This window comes from Centruroides vittatus, unplaced genomic scaffold (genome assembly GCF_030686945.1).
Source record: "Centruroides vittatus isolate TY-2023 unplaced genomic scaffold, ASM3068694v2 contig_753, whole genome shotgun sequence".
In the NCBI taxonomy this organism is placed as follows: Eukaryota; Metazoa; Arthropoda; class Arachnida; order Scorpiones; family Buthidae; genus Centruroides; species Centruroides vittatus.
The window spans coordinates 289,968-312,467 of NW_027122489.1; the positions used below are offsets into that span (position 1 = coordinate 289,968).

Below are 22,500 nucleotides of genomic sequence, written 5' to 3' on the forward strand. Positions count from 1 at the left end.
TTAAATTCTTATAATCATGCGAATCAGTTTTTCATCTGTTTTATATATAGGCTATTCATCTAAAGGAAGTTTTGATATATATTTAAACATATAATTTTTAATTCTTATCATGTCATAGAATAATAACGTTTCAAAAATTCAAATCTACTATATAAACAGATTAAGAAAGATTTATAACTGCCTCGATAAGAAGCATACTCAAATATTTAAGTTGCTTTAGATAAATTTCTTGAAGCAAAATAAACTTTAAATAAAATAAATAAAAATATATTGTAGTTAGATAACAAAAATTCCGACACTGAAACAAGGAGAATACCCGGATAAGGTCTATGACTCTTTTGCTATACAGGCCTATAGGCTACATTTTATGTTGCTGGTATCAGGAAGGTTGGCGTACTCTTATAATTTGAAAACATCAATTGAAAGATGTTGACGAATGACCAACGCCGAGTTTCGTATTAATATTGTAACATTGTATAAATGGAAATAAAAATAGACACATTTGTGATATGTGGAAAGTGCATAAGGCAATTCCAATAAATAACTTGAACATTAATCAGTGATGTCACTTACCTCATCACATAATTTTTATCACGTATCAAACTAGGATCGAATCCTTTGGGTAGCAATAAATCAGGATGAGAATCAAAATGGATAATGGCACCATTTTCAAAAGGTAGAGTCTTAGATCCAAGAGCGCGATAGATGTAATACAATACCTATTTTTTTAAAAATAAAATTGTAATTAAATTTATTATAATTTTCTTTAATCATTCAAACAAAATATACAATACATAATCTAACTTTATTTTATTTTTGTTATTTTACAGAGAAATCTGCGTATACTCCGTTGAACAAACAGGCAAAATAATTGAATATCCTGTAATTAATTATCATAGATACATCAAATGTTTTTAAGGACATTGTTTTCGTTTAAACCAATTATTATTCAATCGAGAAATGAATGTATCGAGCAGCTGCAATTCATTTTGTACAAAGGAGGTAAAACTTTGGTTTGTCAAAGGCAGGTGTGACCTTGTTTGGCCGGAAAGAAGTAATAATTTTGTCATTACCCTATTTAGCATTAACAAAAACCGTTTCTACCGGTAACGAACTGGACCATCAAGTACAGCAAATACGTCACCATGGCGACATCTATCGTCTGATATTTGAGTCATTTCTATCTAAAATTTTTTAAAATATTTTCCAATTTCTAACTTAAAAATTTTACAATCATTAAATAATAAAATGTCTGAATATCTATAACATCTATTCTAAAACACATATTATATAGATTAACAATAATATGTATATATTTTATTACCCTAAAAGTACACAAATAATTGTCAAAACATGTGAATAAGTAATGTCTAATTGATGTTATTGATATTTTCATTTTTATTAATTTAATTTAAAATATGTATTTATTGTAAAAGAAAATTAAGAATGCTTAGCGTTTAATCCAACAAAATAACAGCGACGCCATCTGGCGGAAGCATCTCAAATAAGAAAATTTTACATAATTTAGTTATAAAATTATACTTTAAAAAGATCTAAATTATCAAATTATTACATGTATAAATAACATTTGTTATAATTTATTCAATTTTAATTAAAGATTATTCAATTATATGTATATCATATAAAGCATATTTGATAAATGTTATTAACTACAGATCTCGGAGATGGAGAGGTTCGGGGCCACATACCCTGTTGGAACCTTCCAGTGTATTAATCAGCAAAACTGCGCTAAAAATATTGTATTATACTGTATTTTTTTTTTTTAAATAATAAAGCTTTTAAAATGGAACGAATAATTTGCAACAAATGTTTTACATGTCAGACCTAAGCCAAATGATCCTGCTAGCTCCTTCATAGCAGAGTTTAACTATAAATGTTATGCCTTTTAATGACAAAAAAATAAATAAATAAAATGTTTTGAAACGTAGGCTTATTTATATATACGAGTATATTCTAATAAAAGCGTAGACCAACATTTAAAATAGAATAAAAGTCTCTATAACAGTCAAGGCGCCCATTATTTTTTTTCTATATAACAATTTATTGATGCGCCACAATACTTTTCAACCAATGGATTGTAATTTTCAGGAAATAAGTATTTCAATTCTTGAGCCAATGTTTTAAAAGGGAATCATCAAATTAAAACTGAAAATCTCTACTGTCTATTAACACTTGAAAAATGTCCTCTATTGTAATGATTAAATATAGTCGAACTTCCAAGCAATGGCCACTCCCAATAATGGCTTTTTCCCCGTCAATGCCCGTTATTCAGAGGTTTGACTATATAACGATATTTCTAAGAAATATTATTTAAATATAATGATTCAATTAATTAACAAAATTTTCCTTGCAGGTTTTCCATCCTTTATTTTCAATTAAAAGTCTATGTTAAACATTTTTTGTTTTTTTTTTGATTTTATAAATTTTAATAAAATTAATAAATTGACAGAATCCTTATCATCAACATTTAATTTTTAAATTCGATAAAAATGCAATGTTTTGATAATTAATAATTAAGTTTCAAGACCATACGAATTTAAAGAAAAACACATGTTAAAATGAAACAGCCTCTGAAATCATTTAAATTTACCGCCATCAATTCTTTTGTCGCAATGTATTTAATTAATGTCTTCTGCATCCTCAAATCGCTTTTGTTTCGGCATAAATTCTTTTTTAGGAAATAAAAGAGATAGTTTAGTTATGTTAATCAATTCTTTGCCAAAAACTTCGTAATTGTGTCTTTATTGCGCATTGTTGCCTGCAAGATTTGTTTTCAGAATATGAAAACCTATTTTTAGTGAATTCTTGCTGTGAATCATTCGAAAAGTCAATTGATAATTAGATTTAAGCAATAAAAAAAAAAAAAAAAAAATGGTTTGAGAATTGCTAAAGTTCAAACGTTCACAGAAATCGTTGTCTTTAAGATCATGGCGAATTCTGACAAAGCTTTCAAAAATATGTAAACAGAAGAGAACGTCGTTCATATACCTGTTTTATCAGTTTCAGTCGAAATTTTGTTCAAATTACAAAGTTTGATGCTTAATTTTGCTTCATTGCTATGATGACGACGATTTGCATAATATAAAATCACTGATGTAATTATGTTCATACAATAAACAATATGTAAATAAACGCGGAAGCAGCCCAATTGATCTACTGTCGTGAGTACATGGAATAATGTTTCCAATGTTTTTTTTTTCTTTTCTTTACATGTTTCAATGAATTTAAATTTGAAACTTAATTATCAAATCTTTTAATTAAACTACAATAAAAATAAAATTATTTTACAAATTTTTTTCACATAGAACGCAATATATTCAGAACATGGCATAATGAATTATTTTGTGCCATTTTTGTCATAAGAATAAGCATTATGTTGCGCCATTTTCGTAATTAATAAAAATAAATTATAAATTTATTTAAACAGTTAAATGCATTGAACAAAGAAACTCTTCCATACTTAAGATTTCGGTAACAAAGAAATTTTATTACGAAAACGTTCTAAGTGATTAACAGGAAAAAATTAGCGCAACTTAATATTTAATTAAGTCATTAATTATTTTTTAAATTAACATCTAATTTTATTGTTTAATAACCTTGAAAAAACTTCTGATGAAACTTTTTCTTTGATGAATAATAGGATTCCTGTACTTCGTCCGGGATCAACCAGAAAAAAAAATTGATATTCAATGGAATGTCGATTATCAACTACACATTTTTTGTTTGTAGGTTAACAATCTCTGGGCTTTTTAATTTGTAATTACATAGAGTTTGCTTTGAAATGTTTAATGTTATCCTGTAATAAAATGTCACAGAGTAAATTACTTTACCTCTTTCAATTAGTTCGATATTTTAAATATTAAAATTGTCAAATAAATTCTGCACAAATTTTGTTACTTCAATGGTAAATGACAGGAGTTACTCGTAAGATATTAATAAATGTTGATCGTAACATTCGCGTCGAAATAGATAATTTTGCCTATTGATTTTATTAAATGGTATAAAACATCTATAAACTCACAAGCTACCTCACAATATATTCAGAATTTGTAAATTCAAAAGGCATTGCTCTTCTATAAGCAATAAATCAACTTATAAAAATCATCTTTCAGTTTTTTCTTGATTCAAAATTTCTTTAACACTTCATTTTTAAGTTTCTGATTTGTGGGCACTAAGATGGCTTTTTTCCCATACCTATTGTAAGTCAACCTGATCCAGACATATCAGGATAGGTCACCATGAAAAATTCCTGGAGATTTCTACTGCCCAGTTGATCCCGGATACCCAAAACAATAGGTTGACACCTTAACTACCTCGATTATTTGGCTGTCTTCTTCAACGCCTCTAATTCCATTCTCGGAATGCATATATAGAAAACTTTACACGAGAATTAAGTAGATAAAAAATCGTATCTTACGTATTTAAAAAAACACTTGCTTTCTAATGAACTAATTTTAATTCATTGCATTTAGATAAATGCCTTTCTTTTTTTATAAACACATTTTTTATTTCATTCTTCTTTAACAATTTAGATTAGTCAGAAGATAACTGGCACTCCCATCTATTAGTGTAAAATTCGCACAAAAAGCATACGCATCATAAATGACACACATTTCAAACAATTAACTTAAAAATCTAATAGCATTGTAAACTATAGAAGATATAAAAATAAATTGAAGTAGAAAATTAGATCTATTGAATCTTAGCATAAAAGGCTATATGGCCAATTCAAATAAGTTCATTAACTTGTTTGAATTGGCTTATGCATCCTCATAAGCATACACCTTTTTAACACAACGTTTTAGTGCTAAGAAGGTACTTACCTTTTTAGCACTAAAACAGTGTGTTAGGGGTGTAAAATTGGGTTTTTGTTAATATCTGTTGCTTTTGATTTTACAGCAATAAAGGTGATATACAAACTTAGATGAGAAAATTATCTATAAAAATGATCCTATCAATTTTTTTATATGAATGATAGTTTCCACTCAATCTGAAGTTGAAACTATAAATCACCACATTTGTACAGTTATTAAAGAAGTAAAGTACAGTTTTGGTAGAAATGATAGCATATATTTTATTAATACACACAAAAATTAATACATACTACTCTAATATTCATGAATGTGTTATCATTTTTTAACTTGTACCTTTATTTTAACATGTACTGTCCTATAATAAAGAAGAAAAAAAAATGTTCCATCATTCTTGTTTTTTGAACAGATTCATAATAGAAGGTCTGTTGAAGATAAGCCAGCTGGTTTTCTTCTGTCTTTTGGATTCCCTTGTCTCCATTAATGATTTTTCTCTATCATTCCTTTTGTTGGTGCAATATTTAGACAAGATTGTTAGCGACAGTTCCCACAAACTAATGAATAGTGCTGTCCTAACTTTCGGCAGACATACAGTGTTCCACAACCCTTCAAACAGTTACAAGAAATCATGTTCAGACGACAATCTGCTTCAACAAATTATTCTTCAGAATCCATCCCCATTCTTCAGGATCCAGTTCATTACCTAGTCATGTTTGAACTTCATAATACACCCGAAACAGGTGTTCTTCAGCTGTACTGGCAAATTCAGATTTACTGGTTTGTTCTTTCTGATAGATGTAGTGAAGGACAAATACCTATATTCGTTGATGAAATCGTTTAATGAACAGTCACATGTATATACCTAGGAAAAATCGTATTCCAGAAGAAATTAACTCACGAGAATTATCGCTTTTGTTGAAAACACGAACTGCATCTTGCAAATCCTGTCATTTTTGTAATACGGTACAGTAGTTTCAAAGCTGCTGATTTACCATTATGGAAAAAAACAGGCGTGCCACATCCAGAGAATGCATGTAAAAATAAAATGTGATCTCTGCAACTTTCGTGTTTGTCGAAGCTTCTTCAATAGTAAATTTTCTGCTTGACCTTTCCTTTTCCTGGTTTCAGGAAAAAAATAATTCATCAACAGGCAGGTGAGCTGTCAGAATCATTAACAAGTCAACATCTCCAATGACAACAGTTGTGTTTCTGCACACATTTTCAAGTGCAGTTTCAACAATCACCACCACCACGAACACCAACAACGCGAATATTTGATGTCATTAAAATTTTCATTAACTTTTTTCCATCGTGGTAGTGCCAATATTTAGCACATTGTGGCAGTTTATTTTCTTGAATCTATAAATATTGGGGTCATGTAAAAAAAAAGTTTGTGCTGCAGAAACTATCATTTGTATCAAAAAATAAGGACCATTTTTGTAGAGAAATTTGTTCTTTAAGTTTGTATATCACTGTAAAATCAATAGCAACAGAGATATTACTGAAAAACCAATTTTACACCCCTTGTAAGCACATTTTTAGCACTGTAAAATATTAAGCATACAGCAGAATGCTGGAAAGTTTTGACATTTTGTTTGGTATAACTAAATAAAGTGGTGTACAAAAATTCATCTTGCTTAAAATTTTTCTGCAGGAAAAAAAAAACCAAAAGTTACTGGACTATCTGTTCTCAGCTGTTATTCAAAATGAAAAAATAATAATAAACAGCAAATCATATACAAGTGAAGGCAAATGTAATTAGAACAAGATTGCAGCTGACAAGAGTGAACTGATGTTGATGTTAACTTATTCCATTTATTTAAATACACTGTATTAATAATAAAATTATTATTTATTATTGTATACATATGGTGCAGCTAGAGTACCTCAAAATATTTATATACATACAGTACACACAAATTCTCTGATCTTACAGTATTTAGAAATAAAAAAAAATATTACAATACCAGATAGTCTGTATTCTCTAATTATTTGATTAAACCTTAAAAATTATATCATGTTGCAAATAATATGTACTGCTACTTATTTCCTAAGTTATAATAAACTTTATTCAAAGTAAAATGACAGCATTCAGTGAAAAATTTCTATCAATTTTCATTTAAATGAATGCCCTTACAATACAATGTATTAGTCAAACAAAAATGTAGCTTCATTCATCTCCATAAAAAATGCTTCAAACATTATATCTTGATGTACAAACTTCGTCACTGCCATCTTGAAATTCTCTCTCACGTCAAAAAATCCATGTCTCTGATTAGTGTGAAAATGTTGAACTATATTGGAATGGTAGTGCAATTCGCAAGAGAAAAAAATTCACTGAAAAACAGTCATTTGTTGTTGCAATATTCACTCTTCATTTTGCTTTGTGTGAACTAATGTAAGATTAAGGTTTGAATCCATGACCTGTGTGGGAAAAAATGTTATGGTTTTATCCGGTAAAAGTTATGAAAATATAATTTTATCTTTAATCAATTTGAATAAAATGGAATGAATAATTACTGTGATCATAGTATTATTTACATTTCTCTCTTAATATCAACTTTTGGTGTAGCCTTCTGTACTGTACCTATTCATCCCAAAGCTTGTATATTAGTTTAGGACAGAGTTTGTCAAAGTATGGATCGTGAAATACTACCTTCTGCATAAATATTTGTAATATTTGTATTACTGAAATATTTTCTAAGAACTAGGAACAATAGATGCATTTGTTAAATACTGAAATTTTTTTTCCTATAATTGTTAATAATTTAGTTATAAAATTAAGATTATAGAATGTGTATATGAAATTGACTTTTCTATTTTGAATAACATCAAAATGGATATTTTATGTAAGGTCCATTTAAGTTGCAATGGTTTTGAAAATACTGTATTTCCTTGTTTATTCAAACTTTTAGATTTATTGTCATACATAATACATAGTTAATAATAATGAAAAACAGATGAATTTTGACACATGTAGACCAATAAATAATTTTTAAAGATTTTTTTTGTATATATACAAAATGAAAATGACAAAATTTCATAATCCAAAAAATATATTTAAAAAAAAAGTTCATTAAGTTCATAAAAAAAAAAAAAAAAACACTTGTAATATTTTCAAAGTAAAATTCTTTCAAAATTATTCATTCTGTCTGTTTCATTTATAATTGTCAGTCTTGCATTTTTTAAAAGTTAAATTTTATCAATAAAAACTGAAATTGAAGCAAGTTATTTGAACAAACTGAAATTGGCCTTAACTGCTCTTAATAGATATGTACGTTATCATCAGTAGCATACAATTTTATTTTGTTATATAATATAGTGACTCCTGTTTATAATAGAAAATTTTTAAAAAACCTAGTAAACATTTGGGTTGCAGAACCATTACAAACAAATATATTGGGTTGCATGAGCAAAAAGTCTGAGAAATGCTGGTTTGGATCTATTTTAAAAATGAATATCTAGGTTTACCTTTTTATATAAACTTTATTTCATATACAGGGTGAATCTCTAGATACCATCATCCAGGTGTATCTGAAAATTGTACACTATGTTTGCCTAGTGCCATAATTAACTTTTCATGTGCACTATGCAAGATTTTATTTTTGGCTCCCTCTTTTTTGGAAAAAAATGTAAAAAACAAATTTAAAAAATAGCCAAAAAAAAAATTAAATACCTTCTAAAACCGATAACCGGTGCGAACTATTTTTCGAAATGGCGAACGTTTTCACTGCCCCTCCTGGGCTCTTCCTCAGGCCAATTCTGGATTTGATAATCGAACAGCATAAATAAATGGAACGTGTTCCGTAATTTAAACGATCGAGTACGTTGGGCAACCGCGTGCCATTCCAAATATTTAAATTTCCTTTTATTCCGTTTGGGAAAACGATGAAAAAATATAGCCAATTATTTCTTTTGTAACTTTAACCAAAATGTTATGGAATTGGCTCTCATAACATGAAAATTTAAATTTTCAAATAAAATTATTATAATAATCATTTTTTAATCTCATTTAGGCCCCCTTGTCCCGGGCCTTGTGCTTATGCATCTTGTGCACCTGCCTAGTTATGGCAGTGTGTATGTTAGTAACATTGATGATGGCTGATACAAGGTGAAGGCTACAAGGGCTTAAGCCCTACCCATTGATACAAAATAAAACTAAAAAATTAGAATTTGTTTGAACTTCAATTGTTGTTTTTTAAAAATTTATGATCGTAAATCTGTTCTATTTGACCACTGCAATACAACTGTCTTGTATATGTTAATTAGTTAATAAAATGGACTTAAAAATTAAAAACATTTAAATTATTAATGAGTTAACCCTTTTTGTACTATTATCCATCATGGACAACTTACCTACAATGGGTAGGGTTGTCCAGAAGATAATAGTGGCTTGAGACCCTATAGCAAATTAAATTATTATTTTGAAGTAAAGAAGTAAACAAAGAAATATTGTACAGGGACGCCATTTTCTCGATGCCAGGGTAATTTGTTTCTTTTGCTTCCTGGGTATCCTTGGCAATGGGCAACCTAATGGTGGGATGACTGTTCAGGCTAGATCATCCATGAAAATTTCAAAGGATTTGAATTCATATCCTCAGACCAGCAGGATGCATTTTAATTGCTTCAAGCTTCCTTAGTAGTCCTTCAGTATGTATAGTACGTTGTTCTTAATTAAATATGAAACTAAATCAAAAGGTCACAGGCATAAAAACATAGAGATACTTATTAAACATGAAAAATATAGAGGAAAAGGTGACATCATATCAAATGATTTTCTAATTTTCTAATGCTTAGTGTTAGGTGATACATTCAGAATAAACATTTATAAATAATGAAAAATATGAATGAGTTTTTTAATTTGTTCTATAACAAAACCTAACAGTTTTATTTATAATTTATAGTTTTTTAATATTTAAAAAATATTATATGTATTTAAGATATACAAACACAAGTTTAAAACATGCTTCATTATAGATATTTTATTTTTTCTTTTTTAAATTCTTTCCACTCTGTCTACGGGCACTAAAGCAACTTTTTAATCATACCACCATGAATCCACAATGCAGGCAATTGGGTGGTAAGGGTGGAACCAAAATATCCATGATAGACCATGAGGTTGCTTGCCTGGATCCCCAGAGTATGATCTGGGACCACCTTCCTGGTCCTTCCACAGTTGTTTTAATTTTTAAAAAAAATTAATGTTTTGACATTTAGGTATTGAAATTTGGAATAATATTCTAATTTGCCTTTTGGTAAAAAACATGTCTGAATATTCTTACATATTCTTGGAAAAAATTGTCATTACTATTACAGTATTTAATAACATGATATTACAGATTAGCTTAATGTTCTAACAAGAAACAGTATATGTATTGTAAACAGCTATTTCATGAAATCATCTAGTCAACTATTAGTGTCTTTAGTTGATTAATGGTTTGCTAAAATTGGTTCTAAACTTGAAACAACAATTTGAGCAGCCAAAACTTTATATTGTAATAATCTTAATGAATATATATAAATTAATGAAAAGTATTTTCCCAAAATAAATTTAATAATTAAATTTATTTTGGGAAAATACTTTTGTACAACTCATATACAAAAGCATAATTTTAAAAATGCACTTTTGATGATGTTATGAAACTGATGAGGTTATTGACAACTAATAGTAAATTGAATGATTTTTGTTTTGGTTAAATACTTTATCTCAATCCTATAGAAGCTTGTTCTGTTAAAATTTGATTAGCTCTTAAATTTTATATTATTTGCATCAAGTACATTAACAATGAATTTTAGAAACTTATGTTCAATTTCATAAATTTCATTGTTTTTAAATTCATATACTGCATTAACATTTATTTGCCAAAATAATTTAATGGACTCTTCATTCAATGGCAATTAATAAAGTTTATTTACTGTAATGACATGACTAAATTAAGTTTGAACAAGCTTTTCAAAATATCCTAAAAAGATTAACATTTTAGCAAAAATAAATCATTGTTAAATGCTAAACTGATATTTCAGATATTGATTCCAAAAAAATTAGGTAGCAATTTCAGGAAACAATCTGTATGTATATTCTTGACAAAAAAATTGACACACCAAAAAAGAATTATCAAACTGGAACAAAATTTGGCACATTTATTGTACGTGTATAAAAAAAAAATGATTACAATTTCAGAACAGTTTGATGATTTATTCCAGAGAAAGAGCTGCACAAAGTGAGGAAGTCAACAAGATGCTGGCCCACCTCTTGCCCGAATACAAGCTGTTATCCAGCATAGCATTGATTCATAAAGTTGACAGATGATATTTTGAGGGATTTCTTGCCAAACAGTGTTTAATTGATTGGCTAAGATGTGGATATCCCAAAATGGTTCTAAGCATATCCCATCAAGCTCCAAATGTGCTCAATTGGAGAGTAATCTAGCTGGCCAAGAAAGGAAGACATTCACATGAGAGGCTTGCTGTGTTTGGCCAAGCATTGTCTTGTTGGAAAGTATGTCCTAGGTGCTGTGAAAGGAATGGAATCAGATCCCAAATGGTCTCAGAATGTTGACAACATTCTGAGACCATTTGGGATCTGATTCCAATTGGGACCATCATCCACCTGCCATCTGGGCCATTCTGATCTGAGGTGGTATTGAGAACAGTGGATACATTAGGCACAATATATAGTAGGCAGACTGGATACCCAGACAGACTACTAGAAGAGCCTAATCATGATAAAAGCACTGTTACAACAGAATCTTTGACTAACATCCAAGGACAGATAAAAACCTTTGATCAGAATCCTGTTTCTTTCATACAATTCACAGGCAACTAACAGAGCACATTCTGCCATTAGCACTCCAACACTGTTGGCTTCATATGCCAATGCTTACAATGGAAGCATGGCTGATAAAAATTGGTAGTAAATAGTTTTAGTAACAAATCCTGGTTCAATTTGGAAATGGATGACCACTATGGTAATGTGCAGGATCATTGATCAATTTTACCTTTACTGTTGACCAACCCCACTGTTAGCATGCTAGTCTGGGGAGCCATTCTTGTATGATGGTAACCCCTAGTAATGAGATGAGAGACATTGATGGTACAAGAGTACAATCAAAAATTCCTGCACTCTCTTTCATGTGTATGTCAGTGAGTATGTCTTTCATGGCAGAATTGCAAACAGCCATTTTCCAGCAAAATAAAGATCAATTGCACATAGCTAGGGTTTTCCAGGAATGTCAGTCATATTGCTACATTTCTTTAGATTTGTGAAACAGATGTAGATGGCCTAAGCTGGAATTCGATGTGAAGGGACTAGAACAGCAGTTGTAACATCTGTGAAAAAATCTGTTGCAGAATAACATACAGTGTCCATATGCCTCCATGCCCAACTGTATTGTGCATATATCCAGGGAAGAGATTCTACAAAGTATTAAAGATTCCTTTAAATTGTATCATTCTTTCATGGGAAATTGTCCCTTTGCTATGATATTGTAATCACTTTTAGACTCTCACCTAAACATCAAATTTCCAGCAAAACACAAATTCAACCTTCTTGGAAATTTAGCATTTAGTATATATATACTAAAAGCTATCGTTCCAGTTTACTATTGTGGTTTTTATGTACTCACTTATCATAATCATCACATTTATAATAATAAAGTTCCATTCAATCACAATGTTTTCTTTAAGCATATAAATTATTGTCAATGAGTTATTAAATGACTCATTGACTCATTAAATAAAGTTATAGTGAGTGAATAGTATATTTCAATCATTGTCAATTATTAATATTTTTTTTAATACAAAGTTGGTTCAGCATATAACCTTGAAAATACTGTGAAAAAGCAAACTTTTTATTTCAGTGGATGTGTACACCATGTGTTTCAGGCCACAAAAGTATAAAATAATGGCCTTGTTTGGATGTTTGCATAAAGAAACCATAACTTTTTCCTGGAAAGTGATGTAAAACTCTCTGATATTTATTGTCACATGCAAGTTTTATATGAGTATGTATTGTTATTTCTCCAGCAAATCGACAAATGGAACTGCAAATTCAAGAATAAGCAGAAATTATGGCCAGTTCTCCACAATCCAGCCAACTGAAAGATGTCACTGTATTATAAACGACTCAACTGGCCAGATAATATAATACAAATAACTCTTTATTAATTAATATAACTAAACACTTGTACATCCAGATGGTTCCCTTGAGCATACCTCGCTGTCCATTTTTGCTGCACCGCCTCTCTCAACCCGTGTTGCCACCTCGGCACATACACAATTACATTTAATGTTTATTTAAATCAACAACTTGATCCTTTAACATGTCCTAGAAATGAACTTTGATTAGGTTCTATTTCATTGATACTCACTTTAGCTTTACAGACCTTTGCGTAATGACCTATTTTTTTGCACTTATTACAGATTGCCTTACGTGCAGAATAATTTAGTTTAGTATGTTTCACGTTTTCCACACCAATAACAAAAATTTGAAGTTTTGTTTCCAGTAAATGAATTGCTGGTAGCTTCCGGCTTTGAAAATACATTCTTTTTACGTGCAGTTTTGTCTAATGCATATATGTTATTCCCGGAATTGTTCTTAAAAGCTTCTTGCTGCTTTTTCACTGTTTCAGCCAGTCTTGCAGTGTATATTGTTTTATCCAGAGTTAGTTCCATTTCTAGTTGCAAACGTTCTGAAACCTTTTTGTCTCTAATGCTGCAAACTATTCTGTCCCTAATCATTTCGTCTTGAAATGAAGCAGGGAAATCACATGTTTTAACCAGACTATATAAGGAAGTCACGAAATTCTCCAGTTTCTCCATCTTGAAACCAAGAATAGAATTTATATCTTTCATATATAACATTTTTAGTTGGGACAAAGTGTTTTTCAAATGCTGTCTTAACTTTCAAATAGTCATTTCTATCCTCTTCTGGGAGACTAAATGACGTCAAAATTTCCTCGGCTTTCTGTCCCATTAAATATACGAAAGAATTTACCTGGTCAGTTTCCTCTTTATTATGGAGTCCAGACGCTGTCCGAAATCATTTGAAATGCCCTATCCATGTTCTCCAATCTTCGGGACAAAAATTAAAAACTTCTGGTACTGGTATTTGATACATTTTCCTCTATGCTGCCACCATGTATTATAAACAACTCAACTGACCAGATAACATAATACGAATAACTCTTTATTAATATAACTAAACACTTGTACACATCCAGCTGGTTCCTTCGAGCGACTACCTCCCTGTCCGTTTTTGCCACACCACCTCTCTCAACCCTTTAAACCTGCGTTTCCACCTTGGCACCTACACAATTACATTTAATGTTTATTTAAATCATCAACATATATTACAGTCACATTGCAGGTGATTGCAGCCAAATTTGATGATTAAATTTGTTTAACAGAAATATCAAACCAATCTGATATATCCACCCCACACTATTCATAACATATTGCAATATGCAAACGTGTCTGCCAAGTGAAGATAAACATTTAGATAGAGTTAGATAGTCTAATAAATAGGATTTAACAATTTGAAGGGTTTATCACACCAAGACCAACAGAAAAGGAGGGACCAGAACTTTTACAAAAATATTAGTCTTTAATAATCACCTTCAAATTTAGGTAAGGGTGTATTTCGGGTACAAGGACCCCTCAAAATGTGAGAGAAAATAAGACATTTACTGGTCCAAAATAATGTGATATATCATATTATAATATTAAAAAATTTTATGCTCAATAGTTTTAGTTCTTTAGTATATGGGTTGTATTAAAAATTGTAAATACAGTGCACTGTATATATCAAAAATTCCTTTGTATTGGTTAACTATTAATGTTATAATTATATGTTGGTGCTATGTGTTTGTAAGCTGAGGGGTCCTTGTACCCAAAATACATCCTTACCTAAATTTGAAGGTGATTATTAAAGACTAACTTTTTTGTAAAAGTCCTGGTCCCTTTTTTCTGTTGGCCTTGGTGTGATAAGCCCTCCAAATTGTTAAATCCTATTTATTAGGCTAACTAACTATCTAAATTAAAGCTGTGGGCTAAAAGCGTCATTTATTATTATTGAAGATAAACAGTCGACACCAGAAATGAAAGAAAGATGGATCAATGATTATCTGGAACTGGGATGCTATGAGGATAGGGAGAACAACTTCCAACCCAAAATAAAAAGTGGTGCTAAAAGAATGGTGCTATTCTTCCTCACAAAACCAAAAAAATTCAAAATCAGCCCAACACAAAGATGATAACTCTTTTAGGATCACCAGGTTCCCATTATTGTGTATTACTTGCCACAGGTTGATCGTGAACAGTGATTCAAATATTCTAACAAAGTTGTACTTGAAGTTGATGATTAGAATAAATCATTGTAAACCATTCACACAGGACATTATAGTATAATGCAAGACTCCATGACATGTATCAACAAGATATGATCATATAGGAAATACAAAAGACTCAATCTCAAAAAGACACTCAATCTGGATCTTCTAATCAGCTAGCCAAACAAACACATCTGAGATGTAAAAAATTGTACCAAGTAAAAAAATTATGACAAAGTTTTTTCTTAATTTTTCTTTGGTAAAGATAAGCTTGGCACTTTAAAGAAAAATATGAAAAATATTAGTATAAGTAAAAATCTTATGAGCATCACTGAAATGTCAAGTTTTTCTTTACCGAAGAAAAACTCTTCAGAAAAAATTTGACTATCATCCAGTGTTAGTGTTGCCACCTGTCCGGTTTTTAATTCATTGTCCGGGTTAACTATTAATTTTGTCTGGGATTTCATAGAAATTGTGAAATTATGATGAAACAAAATACTAGCAAATATTTTTATAAATTTACTTTATTTTAACAGCGAGAGACTTCACTATCTCACCGAAACTTAATTCAGTAATTTCACCATCTTACGCCAAATGTCGCAACCTGTCAACCCCTTTTTTTTTGCTTCTCAGCTCTTTAAAGCTAAGTTATTTCATTTCTTAAGTTGCTCCTACACAAGTCCCTAACTGGTAGTTTAGAACTGGCATGCATGTTATTCTTTGCATGATAAAATAACATTGCGCATGCGTCAAACACTTCTGTTTGAACAAACCTGACCTGCTGTCCAGGTCAGCAGTTTTGAAAAGGTGAAAAAATAATACAATAATCACAAGTGGCATATCCAAAAATAATTAACAGTCCAATGTTGATATTAATTGCAAAAATAATACATAAAAGTAAGAATAATAAATAACACATACCAACATGAATAATATTAAGTTACAAAAGATACAATGTATCTGATATAATATATAATATAAATATGAGGCATGCACAATGTCATTTTACAGCCAAGAACTGAACAATGTGCATGCCAGTTTTAAACCAATTAGGTACTTGTGTTGGAACAAACCTAATATTTGCAAGTTAGAATTTTAAAAGTACATTTTGTCACTCTTAGCCTAGCAATAAGATGGGGATAAGTTTGGGAGGGGGTGTAAAGTTAGTCTTTAACTGTTTATAAAAATATTTGCAAGTATTTTATTTTAATTTATTTTGTTTCATCATAATTTCACAATTTCTATGAAAACCGAACAAATTAATAATTAATCTGGACCACGAATTTAAAAACAGGCCTGGTGGCAACACTACTGTCATCCATATTGTCATAACTTTTTACTTGGTGCAATTTTTTTTACATCTCAGATGTTTTGCTTGGATATCATTTGTTTTTTGGTTAATGATTGTGTTATTGCATCAAGACCTAAGTCAACAATATACAGTTCAATTGGTGGTGTTATAAAGTTTGAATTTGAATAAATTGAAGCTTTTAGTCAAATGTTATCCAGAATAACAAAAATCATTAGTTTCAACATAATTTTATCTTTACCAGCATAAAATTAAGCAATAAAGGGTATACTATAGATTACTCCCTATGGAATTTCGTGTGTTTGGGTATATATCTGAACTCGGGGACCGAGACGAGTTCAACGATACTCTACTTTTGGACCGGAGACGAAAAATAAAAAAGTTATCATACTTTTTTCCGGTGATCGCGCGATGATAGGGAGTCGCGTCGCTCTCCGCTAAGTCGGCCTCGCTATCGCGATCGGGAGTCCCGTCGCTTGCCGTTAAAATTGCCTTTAGTAGACGTTTCCCGCTTTTTTTACTTTGTTCAAGAACTACCGTGAATCGATCACTAGTTTAGCACATGGCAGCATGTGGTGGTGCCCATACGAGAGGTCAGTCGGACCGCCATAAGTAACATTAACCGAAATGGCGATCGCGCGATGATCGGAAGTCGCGTCACTCTCTCCGCTCTCGTATCGCGTGTTTAACGCACCGGGAGATGACCATAGTCCGACGTCACGGTTTGCAGACTTTACCGCAAGATGGCAATACTAGCAACTACGGTGCCGTCTGCTTGAGAGCATTAAAAAAGTATGGTAACATAAAAGTGTGATAACTTTTTTATTTTTCGTCTCTGGTCCAAAAGTAGGGTACCGTTGAACTCGTCTCGGTCCCAAGTTCAAATATATAATCAAAGTTCTGAAATTCCATAGGGAGTAATCTATAGTACACCCGCAATAAAAATAAAATAGCTCTACGGGGAATCCCTGTAAACTTTAACCTATTGACCTGGAAGTTTCATGAGCACCTCACTGATAATGAGAGAGGCTTAAGTTAAAAATTTCAGATTTCTAGACCCAGTAATTTATTCTCTAGGAGTGTCTGCAGTGCCAGATGAAGAAAGAGAAAATACAGCTTTTTGGAGGCAATTTCTGCACTGATCAATTACTTATATTTCAGCAACCTTATTGTGCAAAATTTCAGATTTTTCTATAAAGAAAACAATTAACTTCTGAATGAGATATTCAGAAATACTATAAGCATTTAATGGTGGAGAAATCTCAACCCCAAAAATCAGAAACTCTGATTCCTGTGTATATAATCAGTCAGTGACTTTTTCCACTTAGTGTAGAGTCACAGTCAGGGCTCTCAATCTTCATCTTTGAATACTTGGATATCTTTCTCCAAGTATCCAATGATGATGATTGAGTAATATAGAGATGAAGGGTTTTGTTAAAATGAAGAGATACAGAAAGTGGTGCATGAATGGATCTGTACTTGTTATTTTCTGCTGTAATTGACACATTGTTCAAAAGATAGTCCTCCTGACAGTCAGTGCAAATTCACAGTCAAAAAGATTCCACAGTTTGGTCATATTAGATGTGGTTATTATTTTAAAAAATTAAAAATTTATTTATTGAACTATTCTAATTTCCTGAATCAAAAAACTTAAAATTAAAAATAACTTATTGTCCAAAGTTTAATTTTTTTTATATTAAAAAATTTTGAAGTTAAGGTAAATATTTTTAAAGTCAAGAGAAGTGCTTATTTCTGGAAACCAAAGTAAATATTTCATTAGAAATGTTTTCATTCTTACATTTGAACATGACATATAAGCACTTCACTTAACTATTATAGTGCCAAGTTCTCATTCAAGTAAATTTTTTTTATTACCATAGCAAAATCTTTTGAAAATAAAATTTTTGAATTTGAAATTTAGTGTTTAATGAGTATATTTCATTAAAATGTAAACTTCAATTTAAATAAAAGTTTAATCATTTTAAAACTTCATTTTAATGAAAATTATTCATAGTAAAATTCAAAATGTTTAAATAAGAAATATGAATTTTGTTAGTCAATAATTTATGAAAAATTCCAATGTATATTTTTGGCTACTTCATTTATACAGTTGAACCTATATCAAATCTCACAAAAACTAGAAATTCAAGATATAGAGGTTCCTACACAGTAAACAGTAGCAGGTTTATTAATTCATATGCCTCTATGTACTTATTTTCTATTTGTTATGTTGTCCTTATTTTCGATTTTCTATATGTTCTATTTGTTATTTTGTCTACTAGGACTTAGCCTATTAATAGGATGTGCACTGGTGTTTTGGCTTTAGCAATCGAAGAAAACCTTATTCAGAGAAAACAATCTTTATTGATCACCTTGTATTATACCTGTACACACTTTCTTTGTTTCGGACCTTCTGGTCCCTCCTCAGCAGGTTTACAAAAACATGGTGCTAAAATAAATTTACAAAAATTAAAATAATATATAACAATTTTTTCCCGACAATAATATATGACTTACAATTTCCTTATTATCAATTACTTCAATATGTAAGTAAATACACAGAAGAATTCCTATCACTATGTTATAAAACCTGTATAAAGGTAAAAGCATTTATTAAATATAATGTTTTAAAATTCACAGTATACTGACAAATGATAAATATTCCTATTAATAGGCTAAGTCCTAGTACACAAAATATATAACAAATAGAAAATAAGGACATAGAGGCATATGAATTAATATGTAATAATTTTTAATAATATGTAGCTGAAATTCAGGTGAATTGGAAGATGCAACGGACAGAAAATTGAGGAGGAAATAGAAAAATTAAAAACTGAAATTTGGTACTCAAGGAGATGTAGTACAAGAGAAGATATTAAGTTGCCAACATTGAGTTTACAGAGACATGATATAGACAAAATAAACAATCTAATATCAAATTTAAAAAATATAAATTGAAGAAATCAATAAAGAAAAACAAAAAAGAAAATAGAGAAAGTAAAGGTTCTGGTAAGTTTTTCAAAAATAAATACAATAAATTAGTTTAAAAAAATAGGATATCCCTCATTAATAGAAAGAGAAAAATGGAGGGAAAAACTAATATTGAACATGTCAGATGTTGAATTACCAGTGCCAATAAGAACAACTTTGGAATTAGGAATAAACTTTAATGGGCCAACAATAATGAAAATAGAAGACTTTGTGGTATTTACAGAACACCTAGTATGGAAAATTCCAGAAGAAACAAAATAAGATCAGGTATGCAAAAAATAGTAAAAAATCAGAAATTAAATAAAAAAACATTAAATAAGGTTAGGTCTTACAAAAGACAGCTTAATAACATAAAAACATTTCTAGTAGATAATAATTTAGAATTGTTACAAGGTGACAAGACAAAACAAACAATAATTATGAAAACAGAAATGAAGAAAGAAGTAATAAAGGAATTAATACAAGACGGAAAATACCAGCAATTGAAAAAGGACACAATCAAAGATATGTCAAAGTTAATGGAAATGGAATTAGAGAAATTGAAGAATCAAAAATTAATAATGGAGGAAGGTCAAACTGTAAGATAACAGAACACCAAAATTCAACATTAGGGTGAAAATACATAAGGAACCAGTTAAGTACAGGCCTCTAATAGACATTAAAAATTATATATTTTATAATTTAGAAAAATTTCTAAAAATTAAATTAAATTCATTAGAAATATCAAAATATAGCCTTAAAAACATAGATAATCTGTTAAAGAGATTAAAAAATGAAACAAACGTACTACACCTTATAAGTATCCAGTAGGAAGTTTTTATTAGAATAAAAACGTTTTCGGCTGCGTTAATCAGCCTTCATCAGTTAATGAAAATCAAAAACGAACAAAATTCGAAATTACAAAAAACAACGTTCGAAATTTACAAAAACCGCGCTTGCGCATTGACAGGTTTAAGCCCCGTTTTCCGTATCAAAACGTGATGCTATTCGACAAGAGACTTCCAGGCCGATGATAGGCCGTCTGCATCCTGGTGGTTGATGCAAAGCGTAGATAATTGCGCCTTATGTATTTCCATTTTTTCCAAGTATTTGATAGCCTGCCTGGATCGAGTGGCTCTGACAATGGAGGCCTTATCCCAATGCACTGTTATATCTTGTTGCCTAGCAAAGGTCGCTAGGACCGTGCTGTCACTGCCACAGCTTATTGAGTATTTATGCTCTTTTATTCTTTGTTTGAGGTTACATAAAGTGGCGCCTACGTATACAATGTCGGTGTTAAAACAATGATCTTTTATCAGTATAGAATATACCCCTGTTAACTCACTGGAGCGATCCCTCCTTTTGTCGTTTCTCAGTAGACGGTAAATCGTTGGATTGCGTTTGTAAATTATGCGCAAGTTGTTCTCTCTGGCCACATTTTTGACAACCTTATTAAGAAAGGGCATACAGCTCAACACAACTGCCTTCCGTGAATTTCCATCCGCGCTGCCAACTGTTCTTCTGCAATTTAGTTATTAAGTGATCAACGACACTTCTTTGGTAACCATGCTGTGCAGCCACCTTTCGTATGTAGGCTAATTTCTTTAAAGTGTCTTGAATACTTGAGCAGTGGGTGTAAGCTCGCCGAATCCAGGAACAAAATGCCACCATCTTAAACTGTCCGGGGTCTATAGAGTTACTGGGGATGACGAGGAGGTGATATACTGGTTTCCGGTAGACACTCGTTCTTATCTCCCCTTCTTTGCAGACGATGGAAAGGTCCATGAAGTTAACAAGGAACTCACTCTGTTGATCCAATTCTACAGTTAGACCGTATGGGTTGTGGTTGATTATGTCTATGAAATGCTGGATGTTGCGATCATCAGCCCAGAGGATGAAAATGTCATCAACGTACCTGGTGTAAATTACCATGTCGTTGCGGAATAACGGTAAGATATCGTGCTCGAGATTGCATAGCACCATCTCACAGAGGACTGCGGACATGGGGCTCCCCATGGGGACGCCCCTTCCTTGTATATAAATTTTCTCATCAAACTCGAAGAAAGAAGAGTGGCAGACCAAATTCGCTAATTCCAAGATATGCATGTGATAGTTGTGGGAATTCACTATGTTGGCGAACAAAAAGTCTCTTAAAGTCTGCACAAAAGCATGGTGGAAGCTTGATGGATGGGTATAGGGACTTAAAGTCCATAACGGTCATGATTTCTCTGTCTGTCAACATAACATCCTCCAGTTTTTGCACCAGTTGCAAAGAGCTTTTTATGCTAAAGGGGTAAGCCTGTAGATTATTCTGTACGAACTTAACCAGCTTCTTTTCCAGGAGAAACATTGGTGCCTGACATTTTTCCACGACAGGACGAATTTACTGGCCCGCCTTGTGTGTCTTCCCAAAAGCAAAAATTTGTGGCGGCACCGGTGCACTTACAACATGATCCAAATGCAAAACGCGAGCCAAGGAGGATAAGGAGAACTTCTTAACTCTGTTCTGGAGGGTATCCAAAAATCTGTCCGGAGCCATAACGCAATCCGTTTCATTAATATATTCACGTAGCTTCTGGTTATAAGATTCCCGTTTACAGAGTACAAAGCCCTTGGTTTTATCAGCTTTCATTAGCACTATGTTATTCTCACTGAGCCAATTCCTGGAATCCCTGATATAGGTTCGTAAACGTTTGGAGTGTGCGTTCGTTCGTATCTCCCTTTCTGCCAAGAACCTTGTTTTCCAACGGATATAATCCTGTTTGGTTGGACATAAATCAGAGATAATTAGCTCAACATCTGGTATGATGGTGTCCGGTTGCAATCTTGGGTGCGGAGCGTACATAGGACCGTGCTGTAAAGCTTCTATCAGGCAGTGCGGAGGGGTGATATCATCCCATGTGGTGAGTGCGCAAGCTGCTTTAGTTCGAGGTTTAATGTGTTGGCACTTGAATAGCCATTTGAGTTTCTTCACGTATTTACATTTTAACCTCCTTTCAACATTAGACGTCAAACCGATCACCCTACTGTTGATCTCCCTTAATAAGTTCTGGTCTTCTAG

The 22,500-nt window shown here is 31.3% G+C and overlaps 1 protein-coding gene and 1 long non-coding RNA gene across 2 annotated transcripts in view; both read right to left on the reverse strand.

Annotated features, from left to right (window-relative positions):
* The window catches only part of MESR6 (misexpression suppressor of ras 6), a 154,582-nt gene that overhangs the window by 119,903 nt on the left and 12,179 nt on the right, over positions 1 to 22,500 (reverse strand). Inside the window, exon 2 of the mRNA XM_067277660.1 lies at positions 574 to 719. Coding sequence (XP_067133761.1) covers positions 574 to 719 — 146 coding nt within the window. The remainder of the gene's footprint in view (positions 1 to 573; positions 720 to 22,500) is intronic.
* LOC136981358 (uncharacterized) lies at positions 18,811 to 19,059 on the reverse strand. Its single transcript, XR_010881692.1, has 2 exons — positions 18,987 to 19,059; positions 18,811 to 18,918 (listed from the first exon to the last, which is right to left on the reverse strand). It is a non-coding gene; the product is annotated as an uncharacterized lncRNA (long non-coding RNA).